General features: G+C 42.0%; 1 protein-coding gene across 5 annotated transcripts; it reads right to left on the reverse strand.

Annotated features, from left to right (window-relative positions):
* Positions 1-857: 857 nt before the first annotated feature.
* Positions 858-14,568, reverse strand: parp6a (poly (ADP-ribose) polymerase family, member 6a). Of its 5 annotated transcripts, none has more exons than XM_057015158.1 (23): positions 14,321-14,568; positions 12,992-13,061; positions 12,486-12,563; positions 11,353-11,447; positions 11,153-11,213; positions 10,881-10,971; positions 10,719-10,785; positions 10,504-10,653; positions 9,969-10,119; positions 9,241-9,294; positions 8,950-9,045; positions 7,925-8,017; positions 7,602-7,727; positions 7,406-7,525; positions 7,221-7,288; positions 7,069-7,117; positions 6,839-6,951; positions 6,053-6,125; positions 4,696-4,765; positions 4,088-4,167; positions 3,753-3,816; positions 3,391-3,475; positions 858-2,801 (listed from the first exon to the last, which is right to left on the reverse strand). In XM_057015158.1, exons 2-23 carry the CDS (start codon positions 12,992-12,994, stop codon positions 2,699-2,701), a joined length of 1,890 nt encoding a protein of 629 aa, XP_056871138.1. In that variant the 5' UTR covers positions 12,995-13,061; positions 14,321-14,568; the 3' UTR covers positions 858-2,698. The 5 variants fall into 5 exon arrangements, with proteins under 5 accessions (XP_056871138.1, XP_056871147.1, XP_056871121.1 ...); XM_057015167.1 differs by having other exon boundaries at positions 7,406-7,471; positions 14,321-14,565; XM_057015141.1 differs by having other exon boundaries at positions 9,241-9,372; positions 12,992-13,120; positions 14,321-14,565.
* Between the last annotated feature and the right edge of the window lie 715 nt (positions 14,569-15,283).

Consider the following 15,283-nt stretch of genomic DNA (forward strand, 5'->3'; position numbering starts at 1 on the left):
TGAGGACTGGGTTTCAGGGAGCATGTGAACACTACACACCATTTGCTACTCTCTCTCACACAGTTATGCAGATATTATTGTGAAGGTCCGGCCACTCGATCTCTCCCACTGGCCTGCTGACAACAGTCGGGGACTCGACTGGCAGAGAAGTGTCCAGTTAGTCTGCAGGGAAAGTGATTTCCGTGGTTAGAGGCCAAGCAGATTTTAGAGATGTTTTTCTCTTAGAGGCGAGCATACGGACTGCAATGTGTAACACGGCTAGAAAAAAATCAATGTAGGCAAAAGATGAAAGTGGTCTCATGTTTAGTATTGCACCCATCCACCCAGAAAGATGCATGTTACACACTAAATTATCATTCTATTACTGAATCTATTTCTAGTTTTGTTTTTCAGCTGGTAAGCCTACTTGCACACTGAACTGGAACACAGTATCTATTCATAAAATCTCCATTTGCCCAGTATTCCGAATGTACGCAGCAGTGTTGACATTTAGTTTGGTCAGCAATTTGTTTTCATTATTCACCCACTTCCACTGCAATATCAAATCATAAGCGTGTGTCAGAGCCGAGCAGATCTTTAGCACCCATTTCACTGCATGATTAAGTAAATGTTAAAAAATTAAAGGATGCATTGTGTTGTGAGCTGAAGTTCTGATGGTAGTTTCTCATTGTGTCTGCTTGAATATAAAAGCTGTGTTGAAAATGAAAACGGGAAAGAGTATCGAGGAGGTGGTCTTTGTGCCTGCTGGTGGAGTAACGGTGCCCCCTTCTGCTCAAATCTATCAAACAAAGTATCAGCAAAAAAGGAAGATTGTACTGTTATTTTTCGGTCTGGACATCAAAGAAAAGGAGACCGTGTAAAACTGTGCAAAATCAGGCTTTATTCTTTCCTCCTGCATCATCGCCTTTCATCATCGTAATCACCATCATTGTCGTCAACATCATTGTTGAACACATTACTCACCAGAGACAGACGGCCAGAGAACAGATTTTCAAAGACACTCGCAGCTCAGATCTCAGAAAAACCAGACATCAGTTATCATAGTCCCGCCACATGGGGAAAAAGTAAGCTGTACACGACTGCAAAACTTTTCAACAAGGTCTCCAACGTCCTTATTTACATTTCCATCTCTTTTGGCGCCTCGAGTCCATTCGGTAGTCAGTATAATTTAGTTCTAGCTTCTGAGGACAGTGAAAGGCCGTCTCCGTGGTTACGATGTTGGATATTATAGTCTTGCTGACTCCATAAATTTTCTTTTTTTCCTTCTGCTCTACTCTGTCCAAAGCAGGCCCGAGGCGAGTCCTTTTCTCCAGGTCAGGCAAATGATGAATAAGTGCAATGTCTAATTTAATGTCAATAAAATACAAACTCACACGTACATACATAGATACATACATACGGTACATGAATAACCGATAAAAATTGATTCGCTGTACAAGGTTGGCATTCTCCAACGGGACGACGGAGGATGCGCCATATCGTAAGAGTTCAGCCCCACTTTTATCTGTACAGATGAAATCGTAGCTTCTGCAATGTAAATTCAAAAGATGGACTCCATAATGTGACGGACTTAAGAAAAAGCAACCATCACACATGAGGCTTTGTGGTTGTTGGGCACAGGAACAGATAGTGTGGCAGGAGTAGTGGCAGGATCGGCTTATATATACGTATATATATATATATATATTCTTATTAACAGTATATTGACATTCAGCGGTTGAGGCCTTTCTAATATATTCTCCATACAGCCGTTTTTGGATGTTTGCCTTTGACACAAATGTTGATGCCATCTTCTTCAAGCTGCGTAACCTCATGAAGGCCAGGGGAAAAAAGCAGTTAATCTCCAAAAGCCTTTATAAAAGGGCACAAAGCTGCCGGACACCAGTGCTGTAATAATGCCAGTAAATATAATGTATGCTGCTGTAAGCTGCTCTCCTGCCACACTGATTAACTTTCTAGTCTGAGATGCAGAGTGCATTAAGACTCAAACTCACTTACTGTTGTTGTAAACAAATAACACGTAATCCTGTTAATGGCTGGTTTTAGATGCCATGCAAAAAAGAAAAAAAGTGCTGACAGTATGCACCGAGCCCAGAACTGCTTTGGCTGCCCCTCATGTCCACATACCCTGATCCTCAATATACATAATTAATTAAAGACTATGAAGCAAACAGAAGACACGATGCCTTTGCAAAGACAAAAAAAGAACATGTTTAGGAATGTAAATTCATCACATTTTTGCAACAATGGGATCTGTGTCAGTAGGAATGTCTTTTTTTTATGGATATTCACATAAAGAAATTATATGGAGAGATAATTAGTACCGAGGATCAGCAAAAGTGCAACAGTAATTATCAAGGAGAAAAGCCCAGTCAGCCCTCAGGTTTGAGCGTGTGCACACATTTCAATAGTGATATGCTTTTGATGGAAAGTGAGTGAGGAAAGTAGACAGACTTTAACTTAAAGGAAGGTTAAATGAACAATGTGCTGCTTAAGCATGCTGAGATGAAGGGGTGGAGAGAGAGAAAGGTGAGAAATGAGACAATCAGAGGAAAACGACTTCAGAAATAATGTGCTCAAGAGCTCCCCCGGCCTCCGCTACCTGGCCTGAGGTCAGCTCCACCAAACATTCACTGTCTGCCTGTCTGTGTACCTCCATGAGAGAGAGAGGGAGGGAAAGAGAGATGGAGAACCTCTATTAGCTGGAGTAGATCTGGGTCCCAATCACACGCATGATCTCCTTCTGCACTTTGGGCTCCTGGGTGTTGATGTTGGCATCTCCTACTTGGCCATCCTCGTACCTGCACGTACCCAAGAACGTGCCCACACTTGTTATATATTTCCTCATTAAAAGGCATCATAGCCATTTATATTTAAATGCGCCTCTATCAGCTGTTCCTGTCTCAGAGGGAAATCAATTACAACGTCTTTTGAGGTAGAACCCACTGATATTATTCCTTGTTTTTATTCTACCCACATCAATTCCTTCAAGGGGAAAAAAAACAATCCACGCAGCTCAAAAGGAGAACCGGAGCCCTGGTTTGAATTTGACACAGTGCCATCTCAAATTGAATTCCCAATCCAGGAAATAGCAGTGGATATAATAATAATAGACCTGCCATCTGGTAAATGTGTGCCTAAAATGTGGACTGACCATCAGGGGCCATGTTGTGTTTGTTCAACACTAAAATACACAGTTTGAAACATGGATGTTACCGTTTGATTTCTTCACAAAAGGAGCAATTACAGCGAGATTTTTCCCACAAAATCACTGCTGAGTTTAACTGAACAATTGAGGTCTATGTCTTTAGCCAAGTATTTAATGGCGGACGATGCCGCGCAAGACTTGTATTTCTATCGCAGTGACTCATCAATAGCAGCGCTACTTACACAAAAAAGAAGCGAGTGCAGACATGGTCGGAAACTGGACACACCCAGATGTTACCGTGTTTCTGTAAGTCCTTGGATGTTATCACTGTTTCAAAAAAAGAGAATAAAGAATTATTGTCAGGCACCCGGTGTCGTGACTCCAGAAATAGTAACTGTTAAAATACGTGTTGCGTAGTATGACTCACGTTACAAAGGCTTAAATTCAACTGTAGACAGTATGCTGCAGTAGAGCTATTCATGCTTCGATGTGTTCTTTTGACTGCACAGATATTTAGCTTTCCAAACAGAATAAAATCAAGGGATCGAATACTTCTCTCTTCTTATCATTTTCCCCCTGTACGCTACCTGCTGCTTGTTATTACCTTCGCACAGAGCGATGCAGTTCAGATTTCGGCTCTGAAGGAACCTTGATTGTATGGGACGGCTCTGTTAAAGGAAAGAGACAGGAGACAATGGTAATGTCCCACCAGCAGAGCTGATCAATATTTATGGAGATCTTTTCTAAATTCACTCACTGAAGCAAAACCCAAGGATTGTAGCAAACATACAGAGGTGATGTGCAATAGCATAAATAGGATAATATTTTGTATCCTCTAATGAATTAGCCCCATTTTATGAACAAGTCTTTCCTTTAAATGAGAACCAGTGAAGATTTCTTTTAAATGATTGTATTTATCCAGTGATTTTAGCAAAGCACCTGTGGTATGGTGTTCATTCGGTTGTAGCGCTGCACCAGCTCATCTTTGGTGGGCATACGGTGCTGTCCTTTCCCCATTCCTGCAAGATGCAACACACAGACAGTTGCCAGGAGTTAGAGTGTCCTCAACCAGAGTCACTTATGCTGCGTAAAACCTTCCGCTGGTGGTTTCATTGTTCAGACCAGTGATTACTTGCTAACTTTCACAAAGGTTTCGGCTATAACTGTCTCAAATTCCCACTTAATGTTTCAATGATATTTGATATTGATATTTTCTTCTGCATATCTTAAGAAAATCATAACAAACAACTCTCGATAACTGGAGCTGATGATGAAGGTCCACCCTTGCACAGTCAAGACTGTGATTAAACACAAACAAAAGAATAAACACACACAAAGTTGCCTTGACAATCGCGTTCATTATAAAACCACAACATGATTTATGGATGGTACAGGAGGTGATACTCAACAGGAAGTGAGACATTAGGGTAGCATGGAAAATCTCCCACATGTAAAAGTGTCCCGGGACAACCAGGACATAGACTGCACTCAGTGAATATGGTGAGACCAGAGGGATGCAGGGTGATGGAGCGATGAGCTGTTCCTACCTGAGTATCCAAAAGATATGCTGGAGATGGGGCTCAGATAGATGCCCTTTCCATACGCTGCCCCATGCAGCTTGGGTTTAAAAGAAAGCAGGAAGGAAGGAGGAATCATTGAGCTGTTGCAGCAACACACACCTGCACACACACGCTCATACACGCATAACTACCGCAGGTTCCTCAAGTTTTCCTGTGACAGGAGTAATTACCTACAGTATCCTATAGATCAACAATTCGGAATTACACAAAGATCACACAAAGATCCAGTGGTAGTGGAGAGTAAATCGCCAAACAAATGTGAGCGGCTGGTTAGAGAAAACTGAAAACATTGGCACTGTTTCTCCTTTATGCACTGATGACAAGTGGTGATGATGTCCACCCAAACAGGGCTGTCCACTTTAGGACAACAAAGGGATTCATGGAGGTTGATGTGCTCTAAATAACAGTGAAACCAGAGAAGAAGCAAATGGAAGAACAAAAATGGACTTTGAAAAGTTGTAGGTCAGGCCGGGGAACATCTGGAGGAAATCAAAAAGGAGAAAAAGACAAGAGTTTTCTAATGGAGGCCACTCTGCCATCCAATGACTGTGAAGCCCAATGACAGTGGAGGACGGCAAGCATGTGTGTGAGTGTGTGCGTGTATGTGTGTTCGGGGGGGAGGTAGGGGGGGGTCAATGCTCAAGGTGAAGATGAGAGGACAGAAAGAGGAGGCAGACGAGTGCCGAGGCGAGATCAGAGATGGCAGAGTTCAAAAAGCTTGAGAACAAAGACGGCATAAATGAGACAGGCAGACATGATGGAGCACTCATGGGTGGGATGACACTTTCAAAGATCCTTCAGATTTCTTTTCTTTTTTTTTAATTGCATCTAATCTACTTTCCAGACGTGTGTGTAGTGCAAAGCAGGCAAAGTCACTGTCTGGCTTTCTTGGTGGTCCGGCATTCACAGTTTTGTCATTTATCCTTGAATAGAACGTAAGCATCTTTGTGAGAACACTTATGAGGTCAGCTCCACCAAACACAGATATATAAGTAAAAGATGAATATTAAATATTTGATATTTATACTCTATACTCAGGTCTACACTCTTGATCTAAACTGCTCTGTGGTCTAGGCGGCTAACCCTCACAGCCAGCCTCCTGACAGCTGACATCACAGCCCCACCCACCTTCCTCCTTAACAGGAGGAGACATGTCCGGCCTCAAAAAAAAAAATCTCTCTACGTGCACAGCTCTGTGAAATGCCAACAGCAAGGCTGACAAGAGCGAAGCTGTCGTCCATTCACTGCAAAAAATGATTCGGCCAGGAGCGAGCGCGCACTCTCTTTTGCAGCAGGTTCACCGTCCGTGGCTGAAACTACGTACCTGCAGCTTGGTATAAGAGGCATTGACGAGTCCATTTCTCAGAACGGAATGCCAGTTCTCAATGTGGGAACCACTGAGAGAAGAAAAAAGAATAAAGATCTGATGCTATCCCAGTTGTTTCATCCACCTATACAAAGTGTATGGATGTAAATTTTGTTGGATTGGCCATTTCTTTTTTAAAATGAATATAATGTAATGCTGAAAGATAAAATGAATTATAATATCCTATTGTTGTTATGTGGGCATTCTTGAAAATTGGATCTTTCCATTTACAGCAGTAAGGTACATACTGTACATTTGGGCATTTTCCTATCCTGCATTGAGCGTAATTTAGCGGTCTATCTGAAATATTCATCCAAGCTCCATTTGCTCCATCTGACAGTAGGAGCTGGCTCCATGTGCTGGCTCTCAATCCAAAATAATTCTGTCCTTTTTGTTGTTACGACAAAAATCTGCTCAAATGGTTCCGACATTCAAATCATAAAGACCAGGTGTTACAAGGAGACACTTTAGTGTTTGCCAGGGTGTGCTGCAGTAATGCTAAATTATGCATGCATTTTAGCCACAGTGCTTGATTTGAGAGTAATTACCCGCATAATATTTACCCGACAGCAATAAGGGCGGAAATGTTTTATATAATATCACATATGCAGCATGAATTATTTCCCAAAACATTTTTACCTGCCTGAATGATTTGAAGCACTTGAAGTTACAGGATGCAAAAGTAGCCCTTAAACAAACACCAAAAAACATTGGACGTCTCCCGAGTAAACAAATCTGACTCACTGGAAGGCGAAGGTGCTACCGTACAGCTTCTTGGCAGTGCGAAAACGGGCCTCTTTGGCTGGGGGGCTGCTGAGCAGCAGGAACTGGTGGGAGGTGTGCATGAATTTGAGTTGCTGTGATAATCATTGGGGAGGGGCGAGAGAGACACAGACAGAGAATAAGTTCATGCCACCTAAATGCACAATGAAACATTCATGAACTGATGTATGAGTGATGTCAGGCATCCTCACCCTGCTCAGAGGCAGCTTGACGATATGTGATCTGTTGCTGGAAATGATCCTGCAGGGAGGCAGAAACATGAATGTGATACAACTGCTTTATTTCCCAAAATAAAATTACCCCTAGTTAACACACGTGGGGAACAAACACATGTATTACTCACCACTGCAGTAGGGGATGGGCCAGAGGGTCCAGCTTGTCCATCTGTTTCTTGATTTCTAAATACGAACCCTGGAAAAATACCGGGTTGAAGAGCAGCCAAGTGTCAACCATAACAGGATAAAGAACACAGAGGCTACTCCTTTAATATCCCCCTTCCCTCATCTCCCTTCCTCCTCATTCTTGTACCTGAGTCATCTCCCGAATGGACATGACACTGTCCAACGCTTTCTGCAGTCTCTCATAATTCTTCTTCTGTAGTTGAGCCGCACAGCCATCACAGGTAAGAGAGACAGAGCATGCTGACATCTTTAATCATATTCGTAAGTATGAACTGCATGCACTGACTTTATTATCTTATTACATTGCTGGAGAGAGTGCTGACCTTTGGGTTGAAGGCCAGTGTCTTAGGATCATTGGGGTCAACAACTGATGGGTAAGGCTCAAAGATGATGCTCTTACGAGGAGACTCAAGAGCAGCTCGACACATAGCCACAAGCAGGTCCACCACCTGAGAGGACGTGGATTACATGTTTTATTTCATTCTTTCCTCATTGTTACAATATGTATGTATGTATTTTGTACTTTATGTATGCTGCTTTTCTTGCACACTGTACACATTTTATCCTATCTGGCCTAAAGAAATTATAACCAGGAGAAAATACAAAACTTGTAAATAACATTTTATATGATTTATTGCATCGTTACCTCAGCCCCAGTGGCCACTTCCTCTGCAGCTCCGGACATCACACCCAGTGTGTAGAAGGAGAACACGCACAGCTCCCTGGTGCACACAGCCGGCTGTATAAAAGATTATACACGTAGATGATGAGGGATTAACGCTCTCAGTTCAGTTTGTTTGGTCATCGACTGTTTTCATCATGCCCCTTCACACCAGTTAACCCATCTGATGCTTCATTTTTTTTAAAATAAATCTTTATTTGGAAATAAGACACAAGAATGAGTTGCTACTTCATAAACGATTCCTTGATATTGGCAACACAAAAAAAGATGTTAATAATAATCTAAACAACTGCATTAGGTTCATTTTTGCTTTGTTTTAGATTTCATTGAAGGCATTATTGGTTGATTTTGGCAGCACTAGATGAGTAATTGTGAGGCTCAGCTTATCTTTTAGGTGTCAGAACTTCTGTCAGGGTTTCTTTGGCTCTCTCTCTCTTTCTCTCTCTCCTGACAGGAGCTGCATGATGACTTGCGGTGCAGAGCTGTACGCCTGGACCTCGTCATCGCTCACCAACTCGGCTGCTTTAAAGGAGTGATCATGCCTCCAGTTGTTGCCAGATGAGTGTGAACCACTGGTACCCGGTAGCAAATCATTTCTCTGTTCATTCCTTTTGTGAATTTCTGCCACTCCTTGCTTTTCCTCTCTCGCGCTTAACCCTCGCTTGGTTGCTGCTCCTCCTGCCGCCCTTTCCTGTGATTTCCTCTGTTTGGACTCGGAAATTGCGGTTTTGTGAATTGTGCTTTCTGTTTTTTTCCCCAGTGGAGGAATAAAGACCTCCGTGAGTAATTTTTACCAGCATTTTGGGGTTTCACTAAAGTCACAATTTCAATATCAATCAGCACATAAATGCTGCTAGACTTTTAGGAAATTACTGTAGCTGGCGATAGTATCATCATTTTGTATATAACTATGAAAAACATCTAACATGTGCTGCTGTCTAATATGCTGTCATAGTGTAATATGCCGATTCACTCATCTTTCTCATTACCTTCAACATGGATCCATTTTGAAAGACGTGCTGCTCGTCACAGACCACGCAGTACTCATTTAGTGTGGGGATCCTCTGCTCTGAGTACTTCATTATCTGTTAGAAGGAAATCGCAGCGGTGTTTCTGGTTAACACTCCTCCATGACAGGAAGGAGGTAGAATTGCGATAAAACCTAATTCACGCTGTGATTACATACAGCTGTGTCATGTTTTGGACAACACAAGAGGCTCTCGCTGGGTCTGGTGCGTAAGTGCAGCAGTAATTACTCTCATAAGTCACTGATGTCTGACCTGTACTAGAAAGCCATACTCCAGTGTTGGGATGTTCTTGCAGTGACCACCCGCCTGGGACGAGAAAAACAATTCAATCAGCTGCCTCGTGGTAATCTGCGCTGGGGCCCTTGCCGCTGGGACAGCCACAGTCTGATGGGTCAAGTGAAGACAAAGGATTATGGGAAACAGCACAACGGCCATGGCATGATAGGGGTAAGTAACACACTCAGGTAGAAACAGTTCATGCGTCGGATATCCGAGAAGAACAAATCCCAGAAGATAGAGTACAATGCCTTGGAAATCATGTGCTTTGGCACTGAGAACGATTATAGTTTCATTTGCCCAAATATGTCTGCAAACTGCCAGTGGTTCTATGGCAATCAGTGGAGTCGGATTCAAATAAATAAAGAAATAGAGCATCTATGTGTTGTACCTCTGCTGCAGCATTCAAATCCTTTTATAAATATTCATGGAAACGATCATAACACAGACAGAAAAGCTTTTATCACCCAAGCAAGCATCTTGTTCTGTGTGATCGACCTCTGACAACGACTCCTGCCGATTAAACAGCGTGTCAGCAATTTGCTGCTACGAACAAACACTGCTGCATGTACAGATGATGGCCACTACTTGGCCAGTCTCTCAGGCCAATTGATAAGTGGGGCGGTTGAGTAATTAATCACACTAATTGGAATTTAATCAAAAGGATCTGACTCTGGAGGGTGATTTTCCAGAATGGCACTGACCTGGCTATTTGGAGGATAGCTGAAGAGCTCTCCTTTAGGGTTTTTCATTGTGCATGAAATAGAGCGATTCATCAGGCGGGTCACCCTCAGTTCAGGGACACTCAGCTTCCCTTTTAAAACTGTGTCTTGGATCAAAGGAAGACTTGGTGACCTAAAATGAAAGAACAGCAATTCTCAGCTGATTGTATGATTCATTAGTATGTAAAACTGCAATGTTTTAGGTTGTAACTATGTTGGTAATTTTGAAGCAAGACTGACAGAATAAATACCAACTCTGCTCTATTTCAACTTCAACCAACAAACTCCAGCACAAGTGACTAAACTTAAACCAAAGTGCGCTATAAGATTTGTGCTCGAACAGTGTTGCCAGGATACAAGTTGTGCAGAGGTTAGGACCTCTGTTGAGTATGCTAGGTTTAAATCTCCGGATCAAGAATGTCAGAGATTCAGAAATAAACACTTATTTATCACAGATGATGACCAGTCTCTAAAAGTACACTCACAGGAGGATATTTAAAATATACAATAAGCCTACTTGGGTATGGGGGAAAAGATGCTAAGTCCAGCACGAAACTTCTTGATGGTTCCTCCGGCTTTAAACCAGCTGTGCCTCTTCTCCTGCTGGGCCTTGAGGAACTCATTACTGAGATGTTTCCACTGCTGCGAGGTGAACGTGCTCAGGATCCTGCCACGTTGGAGAATCAGATTTAGATGAAATCTATCCATCTAAATCTAACAAATATTTCTTACTTTTTAAGCTGCAGGCCCAGGCTAAAGCCTTCTTTATTGGATGGCTGGAACACTTCCACTGATGGTTCTGTGTAAGGAGGACAAACAATATTACAAAGTGCTCAGCTACTGGCACAAAGACCTAAAGCCCCTCTCAGGACGCCATCCCCCACACTGACTCACCAGGTCCGTCGAGGTACTGAGACAGAGAAAAGCGCAGTCTCACAATAATGGGCTCTGTTCTGATAACTTTCCAAGCTGTCGCAACCTCCTCCTGAGACGTACGCACGCAAACACAGTTATCATCCTAATTAGTGCCATTCCTCACCATGTAAATAAGTTATGAGCACACAATGCATTATAAATGGTGTATTACTTTGTAAAATGTCAACCTTAGAATGCTGAATGTAATGACGAGGAGGTGTGAGCAGAAATAGGAAGGACTGCTGACTCACGTCTAAGAAACCAATGTTAATGTGAAGATCAATGTCCACATCGTCGATGGTTCCATATTCCCTGTGCAGACGCACACATCAATTGCAGTTAACGACTATGGTGAAGCAGATTATATCCTAAAGCTTTTAATGGAGGATAAACTTTACACACAAATCATGCAGTGACTAAAATTAAATAAATTAAAAAACACATGCTGTACCTAACAGACACGGCACTGTCCGTGTAGATGTCTTTTACTGCCTCGATATCTGCATCTAGTTGCGGGTGGCGGTACAGGTCAGCAGCGCAACTCCCCTGTAATGACACGTATGTTACAGCTGGCTACACATACACACACGCGGCTTGACATGATTGTGGATCGATGGCAGCGCAGTGAGATGATTACTGCATTGACAAATGCTAACTGAATTGTACTGTCTTTGTCCTCGATGTGTTATTTGCTTTTATATGTGGACGGACATCGAGAAAGACACAGTGTGGTGTTCAGTTACTGCATATGTCTGAGATGGAGTCAGTTAGTTCCTTATATGACACTTCTTACATCTTTATACATGATGTTGGGTGTATTAATTTCATCTATCTGTGAAACGATCTTCCTTCAGATGCCGTGTTGTGTCATATTGATACAGTTTTAGACATGAAGGTGTCATATGGGATAGGCTCAGGCTCGCACACACACCTTCCATGAATATCATTTAAGGCGTTAAGATTTTAGCTCAAGTTTGGGCATTTGGCTGGTGTCTAGACTTTTAGTTGAACTGCCATCCCCTCCTCGCTGCCTGAGTAGAACAGATCCCCCTCTTTCATCCTTATCCGCACTATGCTGCTTTCATGCTCCCCCGTCTGCATAGAAATGAGCTTTAAGTCCCAAACTGGATTTACATTTCAATCACAAGACTTGGAAGATAACAGCAAGGGAAAAAAGGATAACTAACAGATTAAGATCTCACGAAGCGCTGAACTTTACCAGATGAGATGCTGCGCGAAACAGCTGCCACAGAAATGGAGTAGCCCGGATTAATGGAGCTGAGTCTGTCATATTTACTCTCATCACATTTGCACAAAACATTTTTACAGGAAGTTCTGTTTCACTTCAACCTGGAACTATCAGGCAGTCTGATCTTTCTCTTCTGCACTCACTGCTGATTATAAAACATTCATATTTACTAAAGACTGACTCCAAATCATTTCAGATTGTGCCAGAATTGCTCTTAAACAACGCTTTGCATCAAATTCATCTGCAGGAAACTCTGCTCACATGGTTGGACGCCATTATTGAGACAACAATAATAAAAAAAAATATAATTAGAAATTATAAAACAGCCGGTTTACCTGGATACCATACAGGAACTGTTCTGACTCATTCTCCCCATCTGACTCCTCGTCAGTCCAACACTGGCCTTTGATGTCCTGTGGGTGAAAGCATTGTAAAAAAGAAAAAAGAAAAAAGGCCATTATAGTGGAGATGTGCTACCTCTTTCTGTCATCCCTTCATTTCTCATCCTTTCTCACATCTCCCTATTTAGACCCCTCCTAAGGCTTCAAAACACAGCTTAATATAGCATCTCAAAGCATTATTCTTTGCAAGAGAAAGGGCTCGCTGTGATTCAACCCTCAGATGTGTACTCGATGCATTTGTAAAAATATCCATGGTTTTGACAAAAATAACCCCTTTTTTTCTTATTTTATTTTTACCAGCAAGGCTTAAATTCTGGAGATCTTGTGACATCATAGAAGCTGATAATTGAGTTGAGCATTCAAAGCAACACTGAGGATTAAATAAAAATTATACAATGCACAAATTATTGCATTACACTATAGAAACACATATGTCTCACCATTAGATCTGATGTTCATAAGGCTCACTCAAACAGGTCTAGTCCTTTGGATAGAGTCAAACATTGCAGCCTGTTTCCAGGAAGGAAGGACAAGAGAAAACTGCAGAAGTTGGTCTGATCACCTCAGAACTGCAACAACAGTACAGATAGCAAAAAGAAGTCGAGCAGAAGGAAAACATGGAACAAAGAGATGATCTCCAGTGATGCCATGCTTTGTAAGTGGTGCCCTCCTCCCCTTTTCTTTAAATGGTCCGCACTTCACCTTGCCATGTAACCTAGCAACAGCCATCTCTGCCTCTTTTCAGAGTGGCATTAATCACTGTGGAGAGAATGTGTGGGAGATGCTGTATGCACTGTGGTACACTGAGTACCAGAATGGCTCCGTTTCTTTTGTTTGCTTTCCCAAGACCTTCATGTCTTAATATCATAGTGAATGCTGACGCATGTTTACACACATGTGTGTGCGCACGCACACATGCGCTTCTTCATCCCGCTTTTCTGATTTTCCAGGATATATTTGTTTTTAAATATCATGACAATTTTGTGTTTCAGCATAACCCGTATACATTGATACTGTCAATGATACAGAACATTGTGAAAACATTATACGTCTGTCTTTGGATAGGCAGTGAAAATGCATAAAACAGACTTGTTTTTAAAAATGCACGAATTAACAGCATCACTGACATTAAAGGGCGTTTATAGCAACCTATTAATTTATTTTACATTGTATCTTTGGAAAGACATACTCTGCAGATGCAAATATGCATATTTCAAACTTGAGCATCAGAATAAAGATTATAAAGAATTTTTTGCGTTCATCCTGAGACTGGAACCAAAAAAAATCCTCAGGCATGAATGCCTCCATGTTGTTTCTAGGTCAGTAAAATTAAAAGAACCCATTATTAATTTCCTTTGTTTGCGGTCTTCATATTAGACCCGCCTTGGACTGGTAGAGAGGCCCATTGACTTAATGTGTACATAAAATGATCATGATATTTCATTAATATGTTTCTAATTATGGAATTCTACTATTTATCTCTTTCTAATAAACCTTCCAGACATCATCTGCTCCAGATTTTGCAAGGCTCCTTTGTTAAATAGCATGTATTCGGCTCCCTTTGCTTTTCTTTATGTCTCTTCTACCCGGTTCTGTCCTCAAGACCCCCACCAGCACCAACCTCGACGACTCACATACCAACACAAACATGCCCCCCCTCCCAACCCCACCAATGAAATTCAGCACAAACACAGATGCAATCAGACGCATTTGTCTCCATTTTCCGTCCGTCCTTTCTCCCATCCAACAATCCATCCATCCAGACTTACCTCCGAAGAGGATGGAGCCTCGGATGCTGCCCTTGCCTCAGCTGCTCCCCCTCTTAAAGGGCACACCTGCTCCCTTCCTTGGGCGGCTGTTTTCCACTGAAACGACAGATGACATTAAAATAAACTAATAGAAAAGAGACGACAGAACTGTCGTCCTGCCAGTGCGCTCGACTGTGTGTTTATCTATTGCAGATCTCCGCTCCTGCTGCCGTCTATATATTTTGCCTGACAACACTGAGTCCCGCGCGCATGCGCAGTGACAGCGAACGGTCTGTCACGTGACCCGCAGCTGACTGCACTGCTGCTGACTGAGAAGACAAGAAAATAGAAATAATATGGCTCTGACTGTTTGAACGCCTCAGTCTCTCTGTGTTTGTGTGTCTGTTGAGTGCAGTGGTGTACAGTCAGTCAGTTCTCATGCTTCAAAATATTCTCTTGCAATTTTGCTACAAGGGAATTGTAATCCTGAAGCATACCCCAAAAAAGTAAACCTTCACCCTCTCAGGGTTAAAAAAGGAAATATATCACATCTGCGTGAATCTGTGGCAATGTCTTTAGAGCTCATCATTCTTTAACCTAATTATTTCAATTATATCTTTTAGGAGTTGACCTTAAGAATGGAGATGACTGGATAATGTGTGGGCTTAAAGGAACTAATTACTTAAAACAATGTTACACACCTAAGATGAATGCATAATACATTCAAGTGTCTTCATGTTTTGCATGCCAAGCTCAGGCATTACACTGTATTTGCAGTGGAATTTCATCTCCAGTCTGAACATGTATTTTTTTTTTTCATCTGACATGCAACATTAATCTACTTGTAATCCTTCACACCCTCCATTCCAAAACATGTGAATTCATTTTACAGAGAGATGATGCAGCAATTGTGCCTTCTTTTGACATTTGATTTCAAATATTTCTATCCACTTTTACTGTATGTGATGGGGGGGGGGGGCTGGG

This window comes from Takifugu flavidus, chromosome 2 (assembly GCF_003711565.1).
Source record: "Takifugu flavidus isolate HTHZ2018 chromosome 2, ASM371156v2, whole genome shotgun sequence".
Lineage (NCBI taxonomy): Eukaryota > Metazoa > Chordata > Actinopteri > Tetraodontiformes > Tetraodontidae > Takifugu > Takifugu flavidus.

What these genes read in the sequence shown, in the direction of transcription:
- parp6a (XM_057015141.1), bottom strand. An exon ending in CATATCTTTTGGATACTCAG is followed by an intron (nt 4,168 to 4,695) that starts GTAGGAACAGCT and finishes TGCATCTTGCAG; the next exon opens with GAATGGGGAAAGGACAGCAC. An exon ending in TGCACTCGCTTCTTTTTTGT is followed by an intron (nt 2,802 to 3,390) that starts GTAAGTAGCGCT and finishes GGGTACGTGCAG; the next exon opens with GTACGAGGATGGCCAAGTAG.